We start from the raw sequence: 26,957 nt of genomic DNA, 5'->3' as shown, positions 1-26,957 counted from the left end.
TGACAAACGTGAGTTGGCTTTTATTTTGAAGTAACAGGAAAGTGAACGTTGAAGCACTGCAGGCAGCACCTTCACAGAGCCACTGAGCCCAGCAGCCCGATACACACACACAGACAAACACACACACAGACAAACGGAGACTGCTGTCTCCTGACAGCTATCGGATAAATGCCAGATTATAAAACACGCATTTAAAAAGGGGGGCTCACTTTCAATAACAATGCGGGACAACGTCTCAATTTGCGGGACGTGTGAAAAGTAATGGAAATGCGATCTGGTCATCCTAGAAGGGGAGCGGGAGCCTTGTTTGAGACAGTTATTTGTCGTCATAATGACTGATAACGGGGCTGAACCATCAAAGAAAAAAAAATAAAATGCAATGAAGAAAAGCTCAAAGGGAGAGTGATAGGCGGGCGGGAGGGCGTTGCCAAGCAACGTATACACAATTTCACGCAGCGAACCTAGACTGCAGTGTTTACTCCTAAATGAATGAGCGGTAGCCTACTAAAACAAAGTTTACTTTGCCTCACCAGCATCATCAGATGACCATTATTCATCTGAAATAGTCATTATTTACAACAACATAAACACATTACCTCATCGTGATCCATAACTAACTGCCGTCTCTCGTTCATTCGCTTTGTGTGGGGACTGGGGACACATACTCGTTCAGCTCCGTGAGAGGTGACAATGGATCAACTCATTGCAATCAGGTCAGGTGTAGTTGATGCTGTGTCACTAACCACTCTCACCGAGCCGAAAAGAGTCCGGTGCCCTCACACTTTCAACACACGGACACGCACTATATTGCTTCCTGATTATTTGAATCTTGAGGCCCTGCACGAGCTAGAAAACAGCTTCACGACAGCTGGCGTCGTAAAAATACTACCGCTTTTGTTCAAAGGTGTCGCCAACGTGCCGACTTACTCGTTGTACCTTTAAATGTTGTTATACTGGTTGATTTAATTAATGATCATACGTATTAAGGAAAAGTATTCTTAATATTGAAAACATGCATTGCACAAAGCTTAAAACAGGGATATTTTTCTCGGTTGTCTATGAGCTTCTTTTGTACTTTAAAGCTGGGGTATATGATTTCTGATTGGTCAGAAGTTAACATGATCTGTACACTTTGAACAATCAGAGCGAGGCTTCGATTCTCTGTTCTTATTGGCTGTTGGGACTGTCCATACACTTTGGCACGACTTTGTTGGTGTAGAGCGTGTCAGGGAGGGACCAAAGAGAACAAGTGGAGCGGTTGAGGTATTTGGATTCGAATCTCTATCCCAACTGCCATTTTCTCCCCAAATCCTCCACCCCAGCTTTAAGTCGAGCAACAACAGTATTGCACAATACTAGTTTGCCTCTGTTTGTAGTTTACCTTGCCTCTGCATTTGCCCTTGTTGATGATCTTCAGAGCGTACTCCCGTCCTGTGGTGTGCTCCACGCATTCCCGCACCACTGCAAAGTTCCCGTCTCCTAACATGCGTCCCACCTTGTAGCGGTCTGATATGTAGGACGGCACGGCTGGAACCTCGTCCACCACAACCTCAGCTGCAGAGAGAGGAAACACAAGGGTTGGAGCTAGTGTTGTTTTTGGCGGCCTGTTTTAAGTTTAGTTTTAGTCCAGTCTTTGTGTCAAACTGTAATTTTAGTTTTTATTAGTCTTAGTCACGTTTAAACTCTTTTTAGTCTAGTCAAGTTTCAGTTGACTAAAAGTCTTGAGCTTTTTAGTCTTCTCTTAGTCAGAATTATCTGGGACTATTTTCGTCTAGTCTTAGTCAACAAAAACTGATGACATTTAAGTCTAGTCTTAGTCAATGACATTTGTATTTTAGTCTTTTTAGTAATGCAATTATATTTAACCTAGTTAATATAGTACAAGTACCTAGTATAGTACAGCCAAAACCAAAATGTTCTTTAAGTCCCCCATTTCACAAGTCAAACAAGGTTATCTTATCTTATTATATTATTTTTACCTTATAGACTCAAGAATACATGCAATTCCAGACACGGAAGACTAGTGTTGTTTTTGGCGGCCTGTTTTAATTTTAGTTTTAGTCTAGTCTTTTTGTCAAACTTTAATTTTAGTTTTTATTAGTCTTAGTCACGTTTAAACTCTTTAAGTCTAGTCAAGTTTCTGTCGCCTAAATGTCTTGAGCATTTTTCTCTTCTCTTAGTCAATATTATCTGTGACTATTTTCGTCTAGTCTCGTCACTGTCACGTGAAAAAGGTTAGTTGACGACGATATTTAGTCATACATTTTGTTGACAAAAACAACACTAGTTGGAGCAGCTGAGTTAGGAAGTCCAGAATGGAAACCATGAGTTGTTTTGTAAATGCTTCATATTGATATAATTGGATTACATACAGGGGACTTTTAAAGAGCCTTGTTAAAGACTATGCCGTTTAATTCAGCAACTGTAAGAGTGAATGACAATTACGTTTTTGTCAAATCCCACAAGCTACACTTTGTCACACGAAGGCCCTGTGGAGTGCTGTACTTAAAAATGCTTATCATGCTGCCAAATGAAAAAGTAAACACAGAACCGACTGGTAATTCAAAATTAAAACATATGCAATCGATCAGTTAGTTTGGAGTTCATTTAATGACTCGATTTATAACGCAGGACTCTGGGTCCTGTTTAGAAGACATTTCCTTTATTGTAGTCAACATTTCCCGTGTTGCGCAAGTGTTTTATTATCACTTTTTACTTCCTATGAGTGAACAGGCAGTTACGAACCCATCTTGCCAAATAAAAAAAATGTACGAGCACATCAATGCTTGAAGTGTTACAGAGTTTTGACAGAGTCAGAGAGGTGAAGAAAGACCCGAGAGGTGTGAGGAAATGAGAGGTGATGAGAACAGAATGTACAAACAAAAAGAACACAGAGACGAGAGAGCGAGAGAGAGAGAGAGAGAGAGAGAGAGAGACATGCATCAAATGTCATGAATGTGATTCATGGCACACATGATATTTGCAATTGCAAGTACATCGCCGCATGCCCACTGACAGACAGATGGGACATTCTTTGAAACTTTCATTTTTTCTCACCTTCGATAACAAGATCCTCGCCATCTTCCACTGAGCTGGAACCTTTGGTGGAAGACAGAGAGCTGGAAGAGCCCTGGGACCCCTGCAGACAGGGAGAGGGGAAGAAAGGGACGGGGATCGGACAGGGCAATTGTTTAAATCTGTATTAGCCAACACTGTGAAAATCCTGGCCAAAGAAAACAAATGTGCATGTTCAAAAATAGACACCATGCAACTTGTCTTATCCCTTAGCTTAGATCATCCTTAAGTCTGCCTTTGTGTTTGCCTGGCTTGTCTGTTGTATTGTGCTGCCCTGTGTTCACAAAAAAAGAGCCACACAGCTTTACCTAAGCTACTGAGCTGAATATAAACCGGTTACTTATTCAGCAAAGCACCTGTGCGTGTCCATGCACGTTGGACAGATGCTTGCATCCCAATGAGCTCCCCTTCTCTGTTCTCAGATCCTCAAGTCATTCCAATCTAATTGTAAAAAAAATTAAAATCACTTTTAATAAAACATTTAAAAAAAAGTTTTGGTGACACTAATAAAGTCAGACGAGCACTGCCTTGCATGTGGTTAGTAAGTAGGAGGTCATTAAGGCAAGGGAGAACAGCTGGGACGCAGCTTCTGCAATCTATCTAAAGACAAAAAAAACTCATTACACCCTCCACCTCCTAACCTTCTGTCTGGTTGTCATGGAAGCAGCGAGCAAGGGTCAGGAGTTGGAATCTAGTCGGGACTGTAAATGAGAATATATCCGCTCTTGTATTTCTGTCTGTTCTCCTCTCCTTAAAACTGTTGTTGGCTTCAAATTCCTTTACAACTTTTGGACAATTTGATTATGCTTATCTTACCAGGCATCAACAAGGACAGATAGTTTCTTCTAATTGTAATATCAAGTAACTTTAGTCGCTCTTAGTTAAGACTCTTTATGGTTTGGTGTTTTTTTCAAATGCTCGGATTAAACCCAGAAGTGCAGCATGCATGGCCAGTGCTAGAGATGGACGCCAAGGCAATTTCTCAAAAAATATAAGCGGAGCCTCACTGGCCGGCCGATGTAAATTATTAACAAGTGCAGTTTGAGCTGTAAGTGCTCTGCACCGTGCGTGTGATGCACGAGCCAATCTTTATGTGCGACATCATGTCTAAAATGTTGAACCCAAACAGAGCAGTGTATAGATTGCTGGTGTGCCGCCTCTGACTAACTGCAGTCTAGCTGAAGATGAATTTGTCTTTCATCTGTCATTTCAGGGGGCAGCTGTAGTATTTCTATAGCTCTCTCCAGATGAATACAGAGCACATGGTGTGATTCACACATCAATAAGTTATGATTCTTTAGATGAGCGGAGATCTAAAAAAGTGTGGCTGAATTAATGGATTCTAGCCGCTGTTATGATAATTACCCAGCAAGCATTTGTTACAGAGTGACGTGTAAAAGGTGGAAGAATTTGCCACAAAAAATGTCATCTATTATGCAAGATGTCCCTTTTCATGGACTCCACGAGTAAAAAAAAACAACGTGCTCACTCTTCTTTTTCTCCACCTTTCTGAAAACCTGTGTTCAGAAACCCTAGTCAAATTTCTCTCCCCTAATGACATCAGGGGACCTGGCCAATCAGTGCAGACTGGGAATTTTGAAAAGGCGGGCCTAAGCTATAACAGAAGTTTCAGACAGAGGCTGAAAAGAGGAGATTGAGCAATGGCACTGTGATAAATATAAATACTTTTTGGACAGTTCACAAAACAGTCTAATTTATAAAGTCGGTTTTCAGTGCACAATGTAAAAAAATGCTTACTGGGAACTGACAAAAGGATTAACAAATAAATGTACTAGTTATTTCAGTGTGTACGAACAGAAAGGGATGCTGGCTATTTTCCACAAAAGAAATGTATTTTCTCATTAGATTCCAATTCTCTCTCAGCCCCAACCTCATGTGAACCTCTTATGTCTTCAGTGTCCAGTCGTAGGCTAGAGTGATTCAGCCCCGAGTGCGGGCTGTCATGGCAGAGAAGAGGAAAAGGCGACACAAATCGTAATGACTTTGATTTTGTATAAACTATTTACAGAGCCGTTCGGGACACAAATCTACCCCAAGTGGCTGTCAGCTCTTTTTACTCATCTCTGCTGCTGTGCCCTGAGAGCCACCAAGGTGAGTGTTGCTGTGCGAGTCAGGCTGAATTTGCTTTATGTAACATTGTTGTGTTTTGTTTTTTTCGGTCCGGGCATTCATCCCGGAACAAGAAAAAAAAAATCACTTAATGCCCGTAAAGCAGATGACCCTGCTGTGCTCTGTCTCCAAAGCATCCTCCCCCTCTTGTATTTTCTCCTATATATTTACCTCTCCTGTGTGCCCCTTATCTCACAACCTGTCCTCTGCCTCGCTCTCTCTCTCTCTCGTTCTCAAATCCTATCTTCCTCTTCCTGCCACCCAGGGAAACAAAATACTGTTGCTATGGAAACTGCTCACAAAGAGGAGAGAGCTAGGCAGCTTATATTATGAGACTTCCAGTGTAGAGACAGAAGCCTATATAAGGTTATTTCCTGTCTGCGGGCTTGGAGGGTGGGGTGGGTTCAACCTTCTATGGACATTGTGTCACTCTTTCCTGTGCATACAAAAAACTATGAGAACGATGGAGTGACAAACAGGGTGAGAAAGGGGCACAGAGAGAGAGAGAGATAGAGAGAAATTAGGAGACAGAAGGAAGCTGCATGGCGTTTGGTGTTGTTGATATTGATTATTATGTTTGGCAAGCAGCTTTTTTCCCTCTGTTGCACAACACAACACAAACTATTCCTAGCTCTACATCCGATACACCTTTTGCTTGGGCTATGACTCACACCACTAGAAAACAACACCAACAAACCTCTTACATCATGGCTGCAGCCGCTGCTCTTCAAACCGGCAAGGGCAACGCACCAGCGACTGAATAACAATCAGTGCATGAATGTGAATTAAACAGGAAGGGCACGATTGACCTTAAACGTGGGGCATCATCGCCCGTGTGTGCAGTACAAGCAATAATTAATTTTGTGGTTGAAGAGGGACGTCTGTAAGCATTAAAAATGCACCACACATTTGCAAAACCAACTAAAGTTTAATGCCAGCCCTGTCCTCCATGCCCCCTTGTTTGAATCTGATTATGACGCATTCTAAAGTCGTCTTTCTCTCTCTCTCTCTCTCTGTCCCTTTTGCTGAGAGAGCTAAAGCTTCTTCTCCAGCAGTATCTCTTGTCTCTCTCCCCGTCGTGCAATATCCAGTAAAAAAAAGCATGATTTATTGGTGTTGGCCTCGGTGGAAAAATCTAATAAGATTGATGGAAACATAGCACTTTGTTTTGTCCCAAGTTCCTCTTCTGCCTCTAATAAGAACACAAGGTACGGCAGATAATAATTCTTGGCTCGTATTTCTGGTGTCCACACACAGACAGGAAAAGTAATCTATTTGACTTCCATCTGAAGAGATCAACACTCTTTGGGGGATTCAGTCGTTCTGCTCTCTGCCAGTTGGACACGGGAAAGTTTTCTAATCACGTTCCTTACAGGCTGCAGTCCCAGGGAATCACAGGGACGTGATTGAACGCTTAAGGCGAGATTTAGAGTTTGGCTGCCTCACCCCCACCCACTAAAACAAGAAATAACATCCAGAACAGAAGCAGGGGGGGGGGCAGGGGAGATGAATGCACCTCTGAGACTGTGTGCTCTTCTTTGCTGAATGCAGATGCACGCTTAAACAAAGTAGAACTGCTGACAAACGTGTCTGTGAAGACAACCATCAGCACCATAATCCTCCTCCATCTTGAAATAATTGTGTATGTGATGAGCATAATGAAAACTGTTCAATCAACCGGAATGGAGAGAACGAGAGGAAGAAATAAAAGGACAAACAGAATGAAAATGAAATGGAAATGGATTTAATGCTGACATCAACAAATGGAAATTAATACATTAAAGCAAAAGAATGATACAAACAGAAAACAAAAGAGCCAAGAAGAGCTGGCCGCCTTACATGACAAAGTCACATTATGTAAATGATGGACCAGGTTGTCAAATATGAGCATTGTCATAATTACATATCTTACATGTTTGTAAATGGCGATGCAAGCAACAACAACAACAACAACAACAACAACAACAACAACAACAAAAAGCCCCCTGCAAAGTGTTAAGTGAATGATTTTTAGATGCAGTAAGGATATGTAAGTATGAGCCAGATTGGAACAATTTGGGAACCATAAGTAAGGACTTAAATGTTAAAGAAAAAAATGTATAAGTCTTAAAATTGCACATCTTTCACAGTTTCCTCATGTGCTGCAGCCAGCCTTTTTTGGCAGGTATTGGAGAGCAAATTTGACAAGCCATCTAATGACATCAACACAACATAAATTAAGAAATATAATGACAAGCAAATGACAAATACAATCTTTAGTGACAGCATGCTCGCATGGATGAGATGAGACAATAATAAACATGTTCATAATACACACATTCTCCTTCTGTTTGTGCTTTCTCTTTCTGTCTCTCACACACATAATTTAATTATGAATCACTCAACACAAAATATGGAAGATATTAATGAGAGGTGGAGCATGCAATTCAACGGCTGATGAACACGAATGACTCAATGGTGGAACAAGGATGTAGGTGACATACTGCGGATGACAATTAACCACATTATTTCTCCCAACACACACACACACAGCTACCTAACAGTATCACAACTGTTGTAGTCACATCATAGACCTTCTGCTTGTCTAACTTTTTTGTGTCTTTTTTTTAATAGACGATTTATTCCCCTGTCTGTGTTTTTAAAATCTAATGGAGCAAACACGCAGGGGGAAGAGCCGTGACCTTGTCTGCTCATTCGATTCATTTGTGCTTTAGGGCAGATATTGACAGAAAGTGTGTGTGTGCGTGTGTGCGTGTGTGTGTGTGTGCGTGTGTGTGCGTGTGTGTGTGTGTGTGTGTGTGTGTGTGTGTGTGTGTGTGTGTGTGTGTGTGTGTGTGTGTGTGTGTGTGTGCGCGCCTGTGTGCGCGTGTAGAAGTGTGTGTCCGTAATATAAACTATTACCACTACCAGTGAGGCTAGTGGCAAAGACAGGGCTATTAGAAGCGTAAAAGATAGGGGTTTGGTTGACTTCATGAATGTCCTTTCCTTTCATGCTTCTCTTACTTATTCATACAAAATGGCTCATACTGGCGTGCACCCAAGGTATACGACATATACAGTGACATGTGTAAGTGTGCTCGAGAAATTGTCTTTTGCCCGTGCACTAATGGCAATGTCATGTCTAAAATCTTTTTCCTGGAAGGATACACAAACGTGTGAGTGATGCATTGTGCACACTCTACAGGAAAGAGGAAAGAAAAAATGCCACAGTGCAATGCAATGTCTGTATATTGTGCTCGGGGGAAATAGGCTGCGATGGTCTGAGCCGTGCGAGCAGCAACCTAGTTCAGGGAAACAAAGTGCCTCTAAGTGTTTAAATGCAGGGTCCAGCGGGGTGAACTATTTAAATGCAGTGCTCGTAGTAGGTCAGTAAAGGCTCTGCTTATAGTGGTATGGATTTATGGATGCTTTCAGCGCTTTAATAGCTGGAATTTCAGTGAGATTTGAGTCATTTTTAAGCGCCCAAATCTTCTTTTTAATAACACACAGATTTCAGAATTTCTGTATTCATTTCTGTGTCATGGTTTGGTTAAACTGAGTAATGCCTTTTTTGGGCGTGAGGGTTGAGGAATGTACTCACTTGATGTCGTAAGCAGTAAAATAAGAGGATTTGTGTGTGTGTGTGTGTGTGTGTGTGTGTGTGCGATTATGCATGCGTGTCACTGTCTACAGAGAGGTGACATAGGAGAGAAAACGTTCATATATAGTGTCAGAAACCCGGCGCCTACTTCTCAGAGAGGCTTAGAATTCATCTACAAGGGAAATTATGGAATATAATTTACTCCCTGTGAAGTTAATACCCTTTCATATAGGGGAAGCTGGCTGACTGGCTTGCTGGGTGGGGGGTACAGGGAGAATGGCTGGAGAGATGGGAGCGAAAAAGACAAATTAGAAAACTGTCAGTGAGGGAAGGGACAGGGAGGAGAGTAGCTAACGGGGAGAAAAGGCAAGAAACGGAGGAGAGAATTACAACAGTCATAAAGCTGAAAGAGTGCAAAGCTGCCGAGTGGAGAGGAGAGATAATGGGCTGCAAGTCTTCCTCCTCCCTTTCCCTCCTGCCAAGCCCTTTGCAGGCTATAAGTACAGGGACCAGAATAATCTCTCGCGGAGAAATATACACTCAACTTGTATGTGAAATTGTGCAAAACATAATCCAACCGCGGTGTCACAGAGATCAGAACTAGCAATACGAAGCTAATTTGCAAAATAGTTTAGTAGTGTTTGTGGACTGAAGCGAAAGAAAAAAAAAGGAGCATGGTAGCATGTGGAGAGGATGGGCTAATCTTTTTATACCCTCCCCCCCTCGTTACATCTGCTTAGCCCTCCTTCATCTCTCTAACACTTTCGGGGATTTCTCTCTCTCTCTCTCTCTCTCTTTCTGAAAGCTTGGGAATTATCTGGGAGGAAAATAACAAGAGCAGCTGAAAACTGAGCACTGTAATTGTCTCCATGAACCCCATATAGCATTATGTTAATTTTAAAGAGATACAGACATGGAGAAAGAGAGAGTTTACAAATATGTGCATTTTTTTCCCCTTCCAACAACTGAAAATCTATGGTGACCCAATTCCATTAGACATGATGACTGAGGAAGCTCTAGTGCACCAGTAGGTTCTGTTTCTCAGCAGTTACAACCCAAATCAGGTCTTGTTCCCTTTGCCCTGGCTGACCTCCGCGTCGTATCGATCTGACCCCATCACCGATGGATTCAGAGGCGTAAGGGCCGGACTCTCCACCATCCATTTATTCACTCTTCCCCAGCAATTCAAAAGTAGCACGGGATCGAAGCTACTAAGCCCGGGATATTAATTCTTTATGCTATTCTAATTTAAGCGTATAGAGTCACTCACGCACACACTCATCTATGTATAGGAATATTACACAAACCCGTTTCTTTGTGTTTCTATTAAAACGGATTGACTCCATTCTTGCAATATCTTCCCTAAAACCTGCACAAATAAATAGCTAAATAATTACTAAATAAATCATGTTGTCGTGGAGAAAAAGCGGCGCACACATGCAGCGGGATTCAGTAGAGAGAAAGAAAACACAGAATAAGTGCAGCTGGGAGCCTGTATGGATAAATATAATGTGGAAGAAGTGTAAAAAGGGTGAGTTGAAGCGAGCGTGTTGAGAGAGAAGGGACTTAATGTAGCGGGTTTAGGGCTCCTGCAAATTAAACAGCAGCTGTGAGGAAACAGGGTCTGATAAGGATTGAGGCAGATATTAAAAGCTCATCATCATTGCAGTCAAGGACTGGATTAACACCCCCCAGCGCGCGCACGCACGCACGCACGCACATACACTGTACATACATATATAAACCTGTGCATGAACTCAGCCTCATGAACTCAATGTGGAGGTCAAAGTTTTCCCAGTTTTGAGTTGCATGCCCCCTCTCCGCACAGTCTCTAAGTAACTAGCTTTACAGCATACATGTGTACATAGTGTGTTTGCATCTCAAATCTTCCTTTTCCCCTGTTAGCTACAGAAAAAAGGGTTTTGTTTCTTATTTTAGATGTTTCAGAAAGGATTATTATTATTTTATATACTTTTTTAATCCTAGGCCAACATGCCATGCCATACATGATAACAAATTAACAATGGCTGAAATAATGATTTGCTAGTATAAAATTAGTTTCCTAAATACTTTTCACAAAAGGACATGTACAAAATGACATGACATGACTTGATAAAAAAACTAATAAAAAGATCACCCGTCAGTACTGTTTGGGGCTCTTCCTGTGCTCTACAATGCAATGATGCACGGCGCTTGGTGGCTAACAGACAATGCGAACCAGTTTCAGCAGACCAAACAAATCCTCAGTCTCATCTTTAGATCAGATATTGCACGAATTACTGACGGACAGATGGGGTCACCTCTAAAAGTCAGTGATAGCATCATACGTTGCTTTAGCTACCAAAGGCAGATAGAGTTCCCCGCGAGGGAAGAAAGAGCTAAGCTATGTGGGAAACAGGAAAAAAAACTCATCACTCAACATGAAATGAGGGGAATTTCCTTGAAAAACTATTAACACTGGATACGAGCTGTAACATTAGAGGATCCTAACATGAGCCTGCCATTTTTGGAAATCCCATAGCAGCACTGTGTGAGGTCAAAGGTCAACGGTCCACCCATTTTCCGAGACACTAAAGGTGTCGAGATGTTGCGGTTCTCTTCCGTATTCTAGTGACTCTAAGATGTGGTCGGCCTAAGCTCAGTCACGGCTTTGTCCTTTTCCTGAGAACATAGAAGGGATGTGTTATAGAGTGGCACTAAATGTTATGGCTGACTATGTGTGTGTGTGTGTGTGTGTGTGTATGTATGTGTGTGTGTGTGTGTGTGTGTGTGTGTGTGTGTGTGTGTGTGTGTGTGTGTGTGTGTGTGTGTGTGTGTGTTTCATTGTGCGTGTGCGCCTCTGTATTCTTGTCTTACCCGGCGTCGGCTGAGGCTGCCCGGGCTGGTAGGGGAGGGGCAGGGAGACTTTCCCGAATGAGGAGTGGACAGCTGACTGGCCGGCGTCCCGTTCACTGGGGGGGAGCAGAGAGAAAATGGAGCAGAGAGAGCTTCAATAAGAGACATATTGAAAGAGATTATCCTTTAAATGTGAATGCAGTTTTGTTTTTAAGAGCAGTCTTATTTCTGAGTGTCTAGCAGCGGCCCACACTTCCGGCCTCCGCATCCATCCATTCACATGAATGAGGCATAGAAGGAGAAGGAGGAGGAGGAGGAGGAGGAGGAGGAGGAGGAGAGAAAGAATAAAATAGCACTGATGTCCACACTGCTCTTTTGTTTTCTTTCAGACAAAATACAAATCCTGCTGCAGCAGTTCTCCCTGAAACAAGCTTGTATAAAAATCTGATTGAAAATAAATGTTCGTAAATATTATAAAACTTAGTTTAAAAAAAGAAGCTTAGACCGTATGATGAGAGGACCGTGTGGGTGTGGCCGTATCAAACAGTCTCCATGGCATTCGTTGTTTTCATAGAACATTCAGGCAGAGAACTACCGTTTAAAATTACTATCTTTAATTTATAAATATGCCTAGCTCTTTTCAGATGCTTACCATCATGCAAATCACTCATCAAATGACATAGTTAGAAGGATTTTGTGGATTTGGTTTTACAGGGGCTTTAAATGCACCAAATAATCACAGCATGTTCCAGGCTTCAGGGTGCATGGCTATAAGTCAACAACCAACACCAGGTTGTCCTCATTTTGGAACACATCCTCTATGCACCTCTATGCACTGGTGACCTCGGCTTGGTCTACTTTTGCAGCTGCAGCCCAGCACACCAAACCCAGAGGCATCACCTCATTAAACAAGATTAATCATATAGTTTCAACAGAAACCTATGCATGGTCAAGAAAAAGACAGATTTAAACATTTAAAAAACAATAATGGTGATTGTTTCTTGGCAACATGACTCAAGCTCCTTCGCCTCAAGTCAACTCAAGCCTGCCCCAACTGACCTTCAATATGGCAGTGCACAGTTGCTTATTTCTGAGCAGAGATTCAATCACAGCGTACCACTGAAGGTATACAGGACCCATGTCTGTTTCTGAGCTCCTGGTGCCTGCAGGAGGCAGATAAGGAGCTCTAAAGAGTTTGGCTTTGATGATGGTCTTGATGGCTCAACGAGGCTGTTAAATAAACGACGTTTAAAGTAACAGATATGGGACGAATTGAGACCGTTAGTAGCCTATTTAGAGAGAGAAAAATCTATTCTAATTAAAGAACTCAATTAAAATGATCCAGGGTATAATTTAAAAATCCAATCCCGACATGTTCTGCCATTTCATTTCTTAATCCTAATCGTATCAATTACTGATTGATTCATGTTAACAATATTGCCTTCTCCTAATGTAATTTTCAGAGGCTATGCTAGTATAGCCTACCCTTCTTGATGGAGCAGATCATAGAAACCTGCGGGAGATAAATGGTCCAACCTTCAATGTAGGCTATTATCACCTTGTTTATTCCCCTGCCGAGATCTGATAACTTTTGGATTGTATTAAAGACAAAGGGAGGGAAGACCCATAATAGTAAAGACTAAAATAGCACCGGCTGCCACTGCATTAGGTCAGTATGCTTTTTATTTTATTTTTTAAAACGCGACCTGAGAGAAAAAGGACAAAAAATTCAAAAACCGAGCTGTTGTTTAAACCATCCTGAACATATTCATTGATGAAATTGAGCATCAGCGTAGCGCACACAGACAGACACTCCTTCAGTTACACAACACGCGAAGGCATCTCTCCTTGACTTCCTACTGTAGTCTCCATTCACAACACGGCAATCAATAATCCAAAATCTGCTGGTGACCGGCGAATCAAGGACCACCGCGTAGCCTACACATCACACCCGAGCTAGAACAATGTAAAGTTAACGCCGGGCGCGGAAAGCGAAAGACGCCTTTATAATGGGAAGCAGAATCGTTTAAGTCGTATTGTGCCTACCTTCCACTTCCAGCATGATGAAAAAGCACAGTGATAATCCAAAACGGGGTAAAAAGAGAAGGAGACCTATCTGCACGCGCTCTGTGCCGAGTGTGATAGTAAACTAATAATGGTGAATGGGAGAGACAGAGCAGCGCTGTAGCCTACTACACAGGAGAGGTGGGGAGCGAGGCTGCTTGCGCACACTCTGACGCGCACAGGGGACAGAGAGAGAGCAGGAGAGAGAGAGAGAGAAAGAGAGAGAGAGAGAGACTCATGTGGATTTTGAAGGCTCTATTGTTCCTTGTCCAAACATCCTCATGCTGCTTTTATTGAAATTTCACCCAAAATGATGAAAGATATGTCGGTATTTCCCTGGATTTCAGGCTTTGTCTTCAGTGTTGAATTTGTGAAATCTCACTGCTGCAAGTTTTAGGAAAGGTCAATCTAAAAGAGTTTGAAGCAGCTGCGCAGTGACCATGGTTAGGTCCTTCTGTCCACGTGCCCCTCAGCAAGACAGTGGACCCCGACTTGCCCCTTATATGTGTGTGTGTGTGTGCAGAATATCAGAAGCTTTGGACAAGAGTGTGTGGACAAGTGAGTATAATGTAATGGTTTCCTTTTTAAGATTCATCTCACATCCACACATTGAGAGATCAGGATAACTAATCAGATAGAATGCAGCCAATAAAGACGGTGTGAGTTTCAGCTTTTCATACCTGCTGTGTTAAACACTGAGTGCAAAACAACCACAAGCTGTGCGAGCAATGCTAATGCAAAAGCACCGCTAATTTAAACTTTGACCTGATGATGTTGATATACATTAAGACAAGGGTTTACTTAAGTTATTGCAATTCAATCCCATTGAGACAATACATGTCTGCTAAAATTTTTAAAAAAAAGTATGGCACTATCCAATAGATATTGCAGTCTGGATCAAAGTAGTGGACCGACCTACTGACCAACATTGTAATGTCTACATTAAAAGTGAAAAGTACAACACTTGCCTCTATGATGGAGTGGAGAAACATATAGTTGCATGAAATTGAAAAGTATAATTTAAAATGTTTACTTAAAGGTTCAGTAAGCGGAATGGTCAGTGTAGCTAACTTCCTGTCAATTCAATTCAATGAGCTTTATTGGCATGACTATTGTTGCAAACAGTATTGTCAGTGAATGCAGTTAGCAGTTCCCTCCCTCGTCCCTTCGTCACCACATTAATGCACTGTGGTGTTATCTAGCACCATCTCAGATAAGTAAGTGTGATAAAACATGATAAAAACCATCAAAACATACATTGGGAAGGATTTTTACCTGCTCCGCCATTATAGGCGCATACACATTCACCCATCTGTCGCTCTGGCGTGCACCAGCAGTGAGACCATGAGTGAGACGGGTGTCGGTTTGTAGAGTTCTCTCTTGTGATTGGATATTGACTCCGGGATCCCCGAAAAGTTTATTTGCCGATTACAAGCAGAGCAGCTGACTGAGAGATCGGCTTTATGAAACGCGCACATTATGTAAGTGATCACTGTATGAATAAAGAGCGATTTAACACTTATATTAACATAAATAAATTGCTTACTTCACCTTCTATGTACAGTGCTTGGGTAAATACCCAGTTGCATTCCACCCCCATTCTTCCCTGTATATATTTCCTCACGTATTCCATATCGCACCTTTATTGTAAGAGCCACACCTTATTACACACATTAAATTATGACACTCACACATATTGTTCTTTAACATGGTAACATATGCCGCTTCTATTATCTGTCTTGATTATTCGGTACGCTCCCTGTGCTTATCCGAGTACAATTGTACCCTTTAATGAGTGAGATTTCATATAGCAAGAAAAAGTGTTGAAGGCTGCAGACATCCCGCGATCACAAGTTCAGAGTGTCATAAGTCAGCAGCTGCTCCTCTGGCGATGTGCTGGTTTTATTTGTGGTTCTGCAGCCCTGCACACTTCACTGCAAAGTCTTTCGTCACACAAAGTTCTCTGGTAACAGAGAGGGGAAAGGTGTACTTAATGAACACCATCTGCAGCGCTCTGTTCATTTGGGCTGACGTGAGGCATCAGGGAGACAGATGGCCAAACAGGGCGAGAAACTATGTCTGAGTGCAAATTGTTTTCTCACATTATTTCGGGCCCGTGTGTGTGTGTGTGTGTGTGTGTGTGTGTGTGTGTGTGTAGGAACTCAGTTGGAGGTTGTGAGATCATCGCAGAAAGAAAGCCCCTAGTGATGACAATGTCAGGCTGACGTGAACAACCTTCCCACACACACACACACACACACACACACACACACACACACACACACACACACACACACACACACACACCACACGGGAGAGAAATCAACGACAAATATAAATAATGACAAGTGTGGATAGCTGGCATCTCTTTCAACTCAGGCAAGATTTATTTGTTAACTTGAAACTGAAAAAAAAGTCAGAAAGGGTCAACATGTCATTTGTGTTTTAAGATTGTGTCAGCTGAAATTCACGAAAGCACGATGCGTTTGATTGTCAGCTTTCATTCTCTTTGATGTACCTCTTTTAGATCAAAATTCAAATTCACATAGTACAATAGACTGAGACCTACAGTATGGTTCACCTGCCGAACAACAACCGAACAAGGCAAAAGTCTCAACGCTTTGATGTTTTCCACTAAGAACAAAGAGGTATAGAGTTAAATGCCATCTGCTCTGGGAAGCAGCCTCAGAAGATGTTTGTCATTATCGTGTTCCTATATTTATTCGGCGTACTTTTCAGAAGGCTCCTGAAGCAGACGAGGCAAGACGTGTTTTTGTCTCGTCTTACAAAAGCAATAAACTAGAATGCTTCACAGTTCATCATCTGATCGCTTCTGACTTTTATCAAAAATGTCCATATAGAAATTGTTTTGTTTTAATTTACACCTCTTCTACTCAATCTAAAAAAAAATATGAAAGCTTCCTCTTTTATAATAATTGTACCTTTAATTCTCAAAGCATAAAGATCCCCAGTCTGTCTAACCAGTGTGTTTGTCCATCCCTCAGACACATTTCTACCTCACCGCGGTGTCGAGGTCAGAGCTGTAAATACACACACAATATGAGGATGGGCCCCAGGTGGTGTTTGAGGGCACATGTGTTGTGTAACATTCTCTCTCTCTCTCTCTCTCTCTCTCTCTCTCTCTCTCTCTCTCTCTCTCTCTCTTCCGATACGATATTTTTTTGTTGGTGGTGATGTTATGTGTAAGGCTAGGAAGGCTTGAGCAACTCTAATTTAAAAGAGCAAGAAATATACACAAATACATATAGGTTTATCTTAAAGGCAGACTATGCAATATTTTTATGAAAATATAAATTATAGTCACACAAAAATAATCCTTCTCAATGATCACTTCTGCCCCACTAGAATATGTGGTGGTCTGTTTGTCTGAACAGTCTTCCTCTCTCTGGCTGTATTTTACATCGTAGAATTTGTCACAGTGCAGAAGCCTCTCTACTTCCTTGACTTGGGTTAGCTTTGCTTAGCTCACTGGCTAACAAACTAATATGTACTGTATGTCAAATTAGAAAGTGGTGTCCTCTCTCCCTCCATCGAACATCGGAGCATGCTCGCACGGCTCGTTCGCTCTTTCACAGTAAAAAATAAAATAAAAAATTAAATAATTTTAATTTTAATTTTAATTTATTAGTCTGGACTGTCAGTCCGATATCCGATACGCAGATTTCGGACATATCAGACCCGATACCGATACTGGATCGGATCGGCCCCATCCCTATCTGAGGGTGGATGAGAAATAATAAAACTTATAATATCTGGGTTTTGGATATCGGCCGATACTGATACTGTCCAATATCATAATTATAACACATTTCTTTGTTGGTGGTTATGTTATATGTAAGGTGAGAAAGGCTTAAGCAACACAGCAATTCTAATTTCAAAGAGCAAAAAAATAAAGAACATCAGCTCAATCAATTATTGAATGTTGATTAATTTTGTCTAATTGATTAATCGACTTACAATTACTGGAAAGGTTTCAATATTGTTCATAGCACATCCGGCAGAAGACAATTGCTGCATTGTTTTCTCAAAAATCGAGTCTCAATTATGATTTTAACGTGTTAATAAGTTGCAAACAAATCATATGTTAAACATAAGACTCCTTATTACGTCCAATCATAATACCACGTCGTTGACACACTGAACCCCTATGCATTTTGTAAGTTATTACACTGTCATTTCTTTCTCATATCATCCTCCTGTGAGATCATTCTCTTCTATCTTTTTTCATTATCAGTAGTGAGACTAGGAACCCGGTAATGTGAACACAATATGTGGAATAACAGCACAATGTGCACCTCTGTAAGCCCTGCGGTGGTGCACACAGCATCAGCTGTTGTTGACTATATTAGCATAATACTTGGACAGATTGTCCTTACGGGAAGGGGGTATGTTGTGCTTGTTTAGGTGAGAGAAAGAAAAAAAACAGCTTCTTAGATAATGTTGACTGTGTCAGTCAACTCTGCTCTCCACTGCAGGTCATTTCACCAGGAAGCCACCACCATATATGGCAGTCACAGGCTATTGTGTCTGTAGCTACATGCTCCTATTTTGCTATGTTTCCATGGCAACCAAGAAGAGTAAGTCTTTTTTTTTACACCACCCTCTGTCTCAGTGTCTTGTTTTCTCCCTCACTTTCTCTCTCTCGCTGTCTGTGACACACGCACACACACACACACACACACACACACACACACACACTCCGATCAGATAGTGTTAGCGTATGACTCACTCTCATAACCTTTCCCCTAAAGTATTTCAAGCCATCATCACCTAGAACTTTCCCTGATCTCTTTCTCTCCCCCCCCCTTTGCTTCTCCCTCCATCCATTTCATTCACAGCTCAGCACAACACATAAAAACACCTGCTGGATTTCACTCTGCAATACCACGTGCCTGTTTTGAGGTAAACAAACAAAGACAAAAAAGGCGTGTTTCTGTGCATTCTTGTGCACTACAATAGCAGGTGCGATGACCTTTTTCTCTGGAGTTTCTGCATGTTGCATCACCCTTTGGCATCATCCCAGACCAAACAGGTCTCTGTCAAATCACACAATAATAACAGTGAGAATGAAAAGTCAAGTGCACTACCGTGTTACTAGGTGTGTTAAGCACACAGACAAAGCTCAAGCTGTGCAATCAGAAAATAAAATTACCTGACATTTGTTCATGATCCAAACTAATCACCAAGTCCTCTGCAGCTTTGAGCTAGAATGAGTTTGCCAACACACACACGCCAACACACACACACACACACACACACACACACACACACACACACACACACACACATGACTGAAAGCTCTGCATCCAGTTTTTATGACTAATAAAAATACAAATTTCTGTGCTTTACTTTATCAGGCCCAAACAATGCAGCAGGTAACAATGCAAGCTCTCCCCATTTCATTACATTTCATTAGTATGTCAGGTGAAGAGCAGCTTGTGGGGAGCTGCAGGATTGAGTCACCAACCCTCTACTTTCCCTCCCAGCTTTTCTCCTCCTGCTCCTTCTCTTTTTTTATTTTTTCACCTCTCTCTCTCATCCCTGTTTGCCTTTTTTTCTCCTCCACTCCTTTGCGAAATCATTCTCATTTGAATTCCTATTCTGCATGCAACAAGACACAGCTCTCTCTCTCACACACACACACACACACACACACACACACACACACACACACACACACACACACACACACACACACACACACACACACACACACACACACACACACACACACACACACACACACACACACACACACACACACACACACACACACACACACACACACACACACACACACACACACACACACACACACACACACACACACACACACACACACACAACACTGCCAGACTCTCAGCAGAGCTCTGATATCACTGCAGTGATTATTCATACTGTCTGCATTCTGTGCAACGCTGATTAAATAATGGGCTAGACCAGGGGTTTTCAAAGTGTGAGAGAGTGAGCCCCCCCTCAGAGAACAAATTTCAGCGGAGCCCCCCCCCAAAAAAAAATTTTTCTAAATCCCTGTGTGTTTTGAAAGATCTTTTAATTATTTTACAAATTCAAACATATTTTTGAAACATTCTAAAAATGTTTGTGTGTTTTTAAACACATTTTTTAATACATTTTAACATCTTAATCCAGTGTTTTAATCCTGCTTCCTTTAAGCATGGATAGTAGTGACTGAGTGTGCAGCGGAGTGAGAAAGATAGGCAGACAGACTTGCCCAAATTATTGACTAGTTAAATGTCATTCACACACCCAGTGTTTTTTCGCTAGTGCCTCCAATGTCCTGCTGGAGGAAAATAGTAGCCAGTGGAGAACCAGAAACTCGTAGGTGGGTCCGGGGGTATGCCCCCCCGGGAGATTTTTTTTCAACTTTTTAAAGTGAAATGCATGAATCTGGTAGCCTGGAAATCCAGACCCTGATATCTTGAACGATAGAGGATCTGGCGACGATCAATTGTAATTTCCAACTCAAGGGGCGGCTCCTACTCGTGCATTTCAAATGCCACTGCACGCAGTTGGATAGCACTACAACCAATCAGAGCGATGCACAAGGCGACGTAAGCCCCTTTCGTTTAGCGAACAGCTGTTAAACTGTTAAATCAAACGTTTGCCGTTGTCGGTCGGCAAAATAGAACATTCCACTTACTTGCTAATGAAAGATTTGAGTGCCGTCTTCCAAATCGTTAAGGGTCGAGGCCAAAGCAGTCTCAAACTCACACAACATATCCGCAGCCATCTCTGATGTTTACTATCACGGCTTCGACGTCGCATGCACGTCACTGTCGTCATCCGGTTACGTCCTCCCCAGAGTACCATATAAGGGGCTCTGGCGCGCCGCCAGATTTCTGGCTTTCTTGATAAGCTTCAACGGAGCGTGTCCAGACCAACACGCGCAGCAAATTTAATTTGCCAGCGCCTAGTGGCAGGTCTGGGAATGCCAGGCTATGAATCTGGTGCACTTTGATAGGAAAATTAAGAGGCTAAATATGAGGAATTTTGTGTGAACAAAAAATTTGGAGACACTGGGTCTGATGAATTAGAAGCTATTGAAGAAAGACACATGGATTTTCCATAAAAATATTAATTTAAAATAAAAAAAATTATGCAGGGTCCTCTGGGTTGGGCTTGGTGCTCTTTTTCTTTAAAGAGGACCTATGATGCTTTTTGACTTTTATGACCTATAAACGTTGTTATGATGATTCATAGTCATGCTTAACCATACTAAATTATCAAATAATGACTTACATGCATTTCGACGTATTCCCTGCTGACCGTCTGGGGTGTCTGTGCAGAGCACTAAACACTATTCTAGCCAGTCGAGAAGTCACGTGTTCAAAGCGGTCTACCCTTTGTAACTTCGTGACGTCGCATGTAACTTCGTGACGTCACCACGCGGATGTTTCCATGTATGGTAATGCTGTCACTTCCCTGTTCGCGTCTGCCTCGCGCCCTTATAGGTCCATGCTCGCGCTTCCCGCCACTGAAAGTGTTCCGGAAGGAAGGTAACCAATCACAACGGAGTGGGGTTTGCAGGAGGGGGGGAGGGGAGCGGAGATTGCCGAAGCACAGGCGGAGGGAGCGGAGATGGCCGAAGCACACACACTCAAGTGTTGACAGGACGTGCTGGATCGCCAAAATAAGAGAAAGAGCTTCCCGAAAATCTACATAGTTTTTTGTGATGTGATTCGTGTCAGGTTGCTCTATAGCAGTGTAAAACAAGAAATTAAGACCAGAAAAGTAGTATAATAGGTCCTCTTTAATGAGACCTATTTCTCTGTAATATAATGAATGCATTTAAATGCAGTGAGAGGAACGAAGCAGAATAACTCTTGTCCAGCTATGCCGTGATCTTAATATAAAAAACACAAACAAAAAACAAAAAACAAAACAAAAAAATTATCTTTTTTTTTCTTCACACATTCATCCGCGCCCCCCCTGCCATGGGGATGGCATCAATAGCAATGTCTGCCCATCAACTGCCGAAAATGTACGTATAATTTACTTCTTACTCTCACAATAATTATTAGATAACCTCGTTCCATCAACCATCTCTTCCAGACTGATGAAAGCTTTAGAGCCTTGGACTTACTGGCCTTATACTAATTGAAGGTAAGCCGACTAATACTACTATTACTACAACAATATACTCACTTGAATTATGTTTTATATTGGTTCTTTATTTTCTCCTCAGACTATTTAACAATGCCAGGGCTGCAGCTGAATAAATGAGGCTGTGTGTGTGTGTGTGTGTATATGATATGGTTGAAAACACAATACAGTAAACACGCACTCAGGGCTAGATTGTGAAAACCTGGGTTGACTTAACGAGTTAATAACTGCCATTTGACTTTCTTACCAGATGCAGGGGACTTGCTGCGTTGTGATTGGACGACAGGCCTGGGTGAGCCTCGGCACAGAGAGCCAGTCATCTTCCCATAGTTTACCGACTTGACTATACGACACTCTGCAAGCACAAGGACATGACAGACAGAATTTTATCAGGAACTATTTACATAATGTGAAATCTGTTGGCACACAAAAAATAAGCAATAAAGGAGTCAATATTAAGTGTGATTTTGTGACATGACATTGTATTTTGTGACACGCACAAATAGGTGAAACACTTTACCCATAATAAGCATTTTGAAACAGGTGCCCGATGCATTAGACTGGAGGTAAAATTTTATGGATTTACAACCAACTACTCTTTTAATATTTTGATTTGTTTTGATTTAGTTTGTCCTTCCGTCACGCAAGAAAGCGCAAAGCCACTGATGTATCAACACGGCTGTAATTGGTTTTACCTTTGGGTCTCCTTGGAAAAAATGAGTTTTGACCTTCCCTGGGTCTTGCTTCCCAAACGAGTGTCAGCTATGACTCACAGAGGTCTGATATTTTACAGAAAGGCAGTCCTGCTAAATGAGCCATGTAAGGGGACTCACACACCCTCCCTGCCTCCGTCATCCCCAAAACTTTGCTCATATGCTGTTCATTAACCAAGCCCCATTACAGCTCATTACCATTTAAGACCAGCGGGAAGGGGAAATTATGCACAGTCTGCTGCTGTGTGTGTGTGTGTGTGTGTGTGTGTGTGTGTGTGTGTGTGTGTGTGTGTGTGTGTGTGTGTTATTTGCCTGTGTGTCAGTCATTGTGGACCAGTGATTAATGCACAATGCGGAGTGTTACCATGATGACAGTGTGCCAGAGCTGAGACAGAGGCGATAATTACAGTGATGCTAAGAGGAGGCGAAGTTGTCTCCAGCTCCGACTCCAACTCTCTCTCTGTCACGATGCCTGTTACGTTTGTAGCGCTGCTTTCCCAAATGTCTTCGTCTGTGTGTGTGTGTGTGTGCGTGCGTGCGTGCGTGCGTGCGTGCGTGTGTGCGTGCGTGTGTGCGTGCGTGCTTGTGTGCACGCGTGTGCTTTGTATTGATCACGTTATGTGGTGGGTGCAAAAGTGCAGTCCTTATAAGATCCAGCATTTACAGTACCTTAGAAACTTAGCTTTTCATCAAGGTTGGTTTTGGGTTGGGGTCCGATGACTGTGACCAAAATAAGTGGATTTATTTTGTACATTCATCTTAGTCAGATGAAAGCTCTAATATACAGTACACATTTTATACTGTTATAAGAAATTCTAATTTCACCCAAATGTAATGCATTTTAATTGAACCAAGTTTCTCCATAACGTACTATTGAAGGCCTCCATGTCCTTAGTAATGAAATGAGTAGAGCGGGGACATACAGTATCTTTTGTTTTGCCTCACAACTCCAGACGATTAGTCCAGAAGTCCATATAGTCCATTTAGAAACATCTGAGCCTGAGGATACAAACTGGACAGGTCAACAAACTATGAGGTGGGTTAATATGATGTCGGCCACATCTTTAACCCTCTGAACTGCCTATTTCAGATAGGTTACCTAATCCAATAGAAGCATAGTCACTTGGAATTGGAAGCCTAAAGCCAAATAAAGAGTAAATAACCAAATGAAATGTGTGTTTTTTTTTTTTACTTTATGAGTAAAACGAAGAGTCCCTGAATGCAATAGTGCCTCTAGCTGGTTACTAGCTCAGAATGCTAATGGAAGACAGTCATCAGTTACTGATGAAAATGCAGATACCCTGGAACCTGATCTTTAACCGCCTTGACACATGTAGGGGGGCTAGTTTTGTGGTCTTGGAAGCAGAGAAGGAAGAAAAATAGCCGGAAAGATTTTGGTGACCCAGGTAGGGATAATTAATTTTCAAATGCTGAAGGTATAATATAAAGGGGAAACTGAATAATGAATTGAACAAAAAGCCAGCACACACTCATTCACATAAGAGACAGGAAGAGAGATGCGAGGGTTGAGAATACACATGAGCACTGAATGGCAGGAGTTTCGGGGAAAACAGTACAGAACATATATTCTCAGTAAAACAGGCGCGACTAGGAGTCAGGCACAAAAGAAGAGAGACAATGGTACAATAAGTTCAGCGACGGCGTAAGTGCAAGAGTGGAGAGGAGAAGAGTGGCATGGGACAATGGATCATAATGAAGTGGACAGCCTACACAGGTGAAAGGGGAGAGGGACCCAACAAAAAACAAGAAAGAAAGAACAGATTTTTATATTTAACATGTTATCTTTTAAAGAATGTATGGAAGATTTAGAGTGCCTTAACCAAAAAAAATGAAACAAATGCTTTTTAATATAAAGGATATTTAATATAAAGGATCTTTCGTTTTTGTCCTGCCACATTGAAATTGAATCCCAATAAAGAAAATAACGCGATTTTGAATAGGCAATTATAAGCCTATAGAACCACATGCTCTGAAAGTGGGACATTAATTTGGCCTTAGTTGTACAAATTAAATTCTTGACTTATAACCACATTGTGTTCTTAATAAATCAGATGTATTTCCTACCTTCCTAGGAGTGCAAAAATAGCAATTGTTCACAAGCATCCTAATGAATACATTATGGTTAGAACTTGTAAAGGGAGATTTGGAAAAGTGGAAAACATTCTCAAATCTTATTTCTAAAGGGGTACTGTAGATGAGATGAATCTTTGGAGAAGTATGTTGCTGTATTCCTCTCTTTTTGCTCTGATTAGACAACCTTTACATTCAAACAGTTGCTCACTGCATGTTAAGTAAAACTAATTGTTAGAAAGATAGAAGCAACAGAATAATGTATCATAGCAACTCTTATTTCTTCACAATGTAATTGCACAAAATGATAAATTGCTCAACCTTGGTAAAATAGCACATGTGTAAAGAAAGAATATGGCAACACAGCTGCAGGTAGGGTATGTGAAATGTGAGACCTACTGGTTTCCTCACCGCTCTCAGCCAGCATCAGGTCATCTTGGTAGCGGAACTTTTCCGGCCCACACGCCACAAAAATGTCCTCATCGCCAAAGAAATCGTGCAGACACGCCACCTGGAAACAAAAGACAAGTATATGAGTTCGATTATTGCTTTTCAATATCCTTGATTACCAAAGTCAATCATTGAGAACAGTGACTCCTCGTCAGCTATGTTCATACTTGCACATATGGCAGCAGGAAAGAGTAGCATCAAAAGTCGGTCTTGTCTGTAAACTGACCCTATTTTTACTCAATCTTGTCTCAGTGTCATTCAAAGGGGACTTGGATTTTCTTTCAAGACCAGTTAAGATCACAAATGTAGGGATATAAGGTTTGAAACAAATAGATAGCCCCCTGTTTTAACATCTGGGTCATAGAGTTCTCTATGTATCCACTCGATATATGGAGAAAATTGCACACTGCCAACAAACTTTCCCTTCCTCTGCTCAGATGAAAAAGCACATGCACTAAGGCCCCAGCAGATGGATAAGGTAAATCCCAGGTGTGTCTGTGTCTGTGCGTGCTTGTTGTTTGTTTGCATGCATGCTCATTGGTGTCTGTAAAAACATATCTGTGCGCATGCTCGATGTGTCCTTGAGCTGCAGCGCTGTGTTGTTTCTGCAGTTAATCATTCTATATGCACCTATAATGAGACCTTGCTGACTCACTAATTAGCGGATGGCCCTACAAACATGTGCACCGGACACCCACAGAAGCTAGAGGAGGGTATGTTCTCCAGAAGAGGATATAAGAGAAGCATCTTATGAATGGTAATGAGTACCTAAGGTAACTAAGCTAAGAATCTAAGACAACAGCTGACGGAAATGGAAGAAGAAAAATAACTCTCTTGTTGAGTCACTGTCATTCTTTACAGTGACAGACTCCATACTGTGAAGCAAATGCCACACACAGTAACATTTTGACAGGCCCAGAATAAAAAAAACTCTTGTGAAAAACGACCAAAAACTGGATCATTCATTATTAAAGAAGGAAGTGATTTTGTAAGTTGTAATCATTTGTGTTTGTCTAATGAACACATTGTTCACAAGCATGTTCATTTTGTTCACACATGACAAATGTTATCTGTTGTTTCTATTAAACTCACCCATTCTGTGCTCCTGTCTCAGCAACAGACACACACACACACACACACACACAATTACCCCAAAATACACACTGCCGTTTATCCTTTTCTATTTGATTTAGTCGCCAGCATATTTCATATCTGATCTAAACCCAGCGTTGTTTACTCAAACAACTTTAATTATACCCCACAGGCCAAGCATCACATTTCAATCACCAGCCATCAATTTTCCAAATTATATTTCCCGATAGGCAACGTAACAGCCAGGCATGGATTTACGGGAAGACAATAGTTCATCCATCCAGCTATGACAAATATCCACCCAAAAAACCTATTAAGAGCTATGACAGTGTGTATCTAGCACCGCCTGGAGTTAACACATAAACACATTATTGCATCTGCATGGCAATTAACATTCAAGAAGCCATTTAGATTCCTATTAGTCACCAAGCGACCCCCTAAAAGAAAGTCACAGCTGATATAACAGCATTATCAAAACAATACCCAATAAACAGCGAATAGGCTATTCTCGCTTTGTGTGTGTGTGTGTGTGTGTGTGTGTGTGTGTGTGTGTGTGTGTGTGTGTGTGAGTGAGTGAGTGAGTGAGTGAGTGAGTGAGTGAGTGAGTGAGTGAGTGAGTGAGTGAGTGAGTGAGTGAGTGAGTGAGTGAGTGAGTGAGTGAGTGAGTGAGTGAGAGAGAGAGAGAGAGAGAGTGAGTGCATGTGAGCGTATGCATGTCTACATTCATCCACACATTACATGAAGACACATGTTTCTGCACAGCTACAGGTGGATCCATGTGT

The 26,957-nt window shown here is 41.7% G+C and overlaps 1 protein-coding gene across 3 annotated transcripts in view; it reads right to left on the bottom strand.

Annotated features, from left to right (window-relative positions):
• The window catches only part of LOC307260815 (serine/threonine-protein kinase DCLK1-like), a gene marked incomplete at its 5' end in the record, with an annotated part of 52,446 nt that overhangs the window by 8,651 nt on the left and 16,838 nt on the right, over positions 1-26,957 (bottom strand). For 2 of the 3 annotated variants that reach the window (XM_080041154.1, XM_080041153.1), the window contains 5 exons: positions 1,382-1,554; positions 3,058-3,139; positions 11,642-11,736; positions 22,077-22,184; positions 25,045-25,144. In XM_080041154.1, coding sequence (XP_079897280.1) covers positions 1,382-1,554; positions 3,058-3,139; positions 11,642-11,736; positions 22,077-22,184; positions 25,045-25,144 — 558 coding nt within the window. Of the gene's footprint in view, positions 1-1,381; positions 1,555-3,057; positions 3,140-11,641; positions 11,737-22,076; positions 22,185-25,032; positions 25,145-26,957 lie in introns of all 3 variants that reach the window. The other variant, XM_080041155.1, reaches the window with a different exon arrangement.

Source organism: Ammodytes marinus (assembly GCF_949987685.1).
Source record: "Ammodytes marinus genome assembly, chromosome: 14".
Lineage (NCBI taxonomy): Eukaryota > Metazoa > Chordata > Actinopteri > Uranoscopiformes > Ammodytidae > Ammodytes > Ammodytes marinus.
Note: the sequence above shows the minus strand (reverse complement) of the source record. Positions and strands in the feature narration are given on the sequence as shown.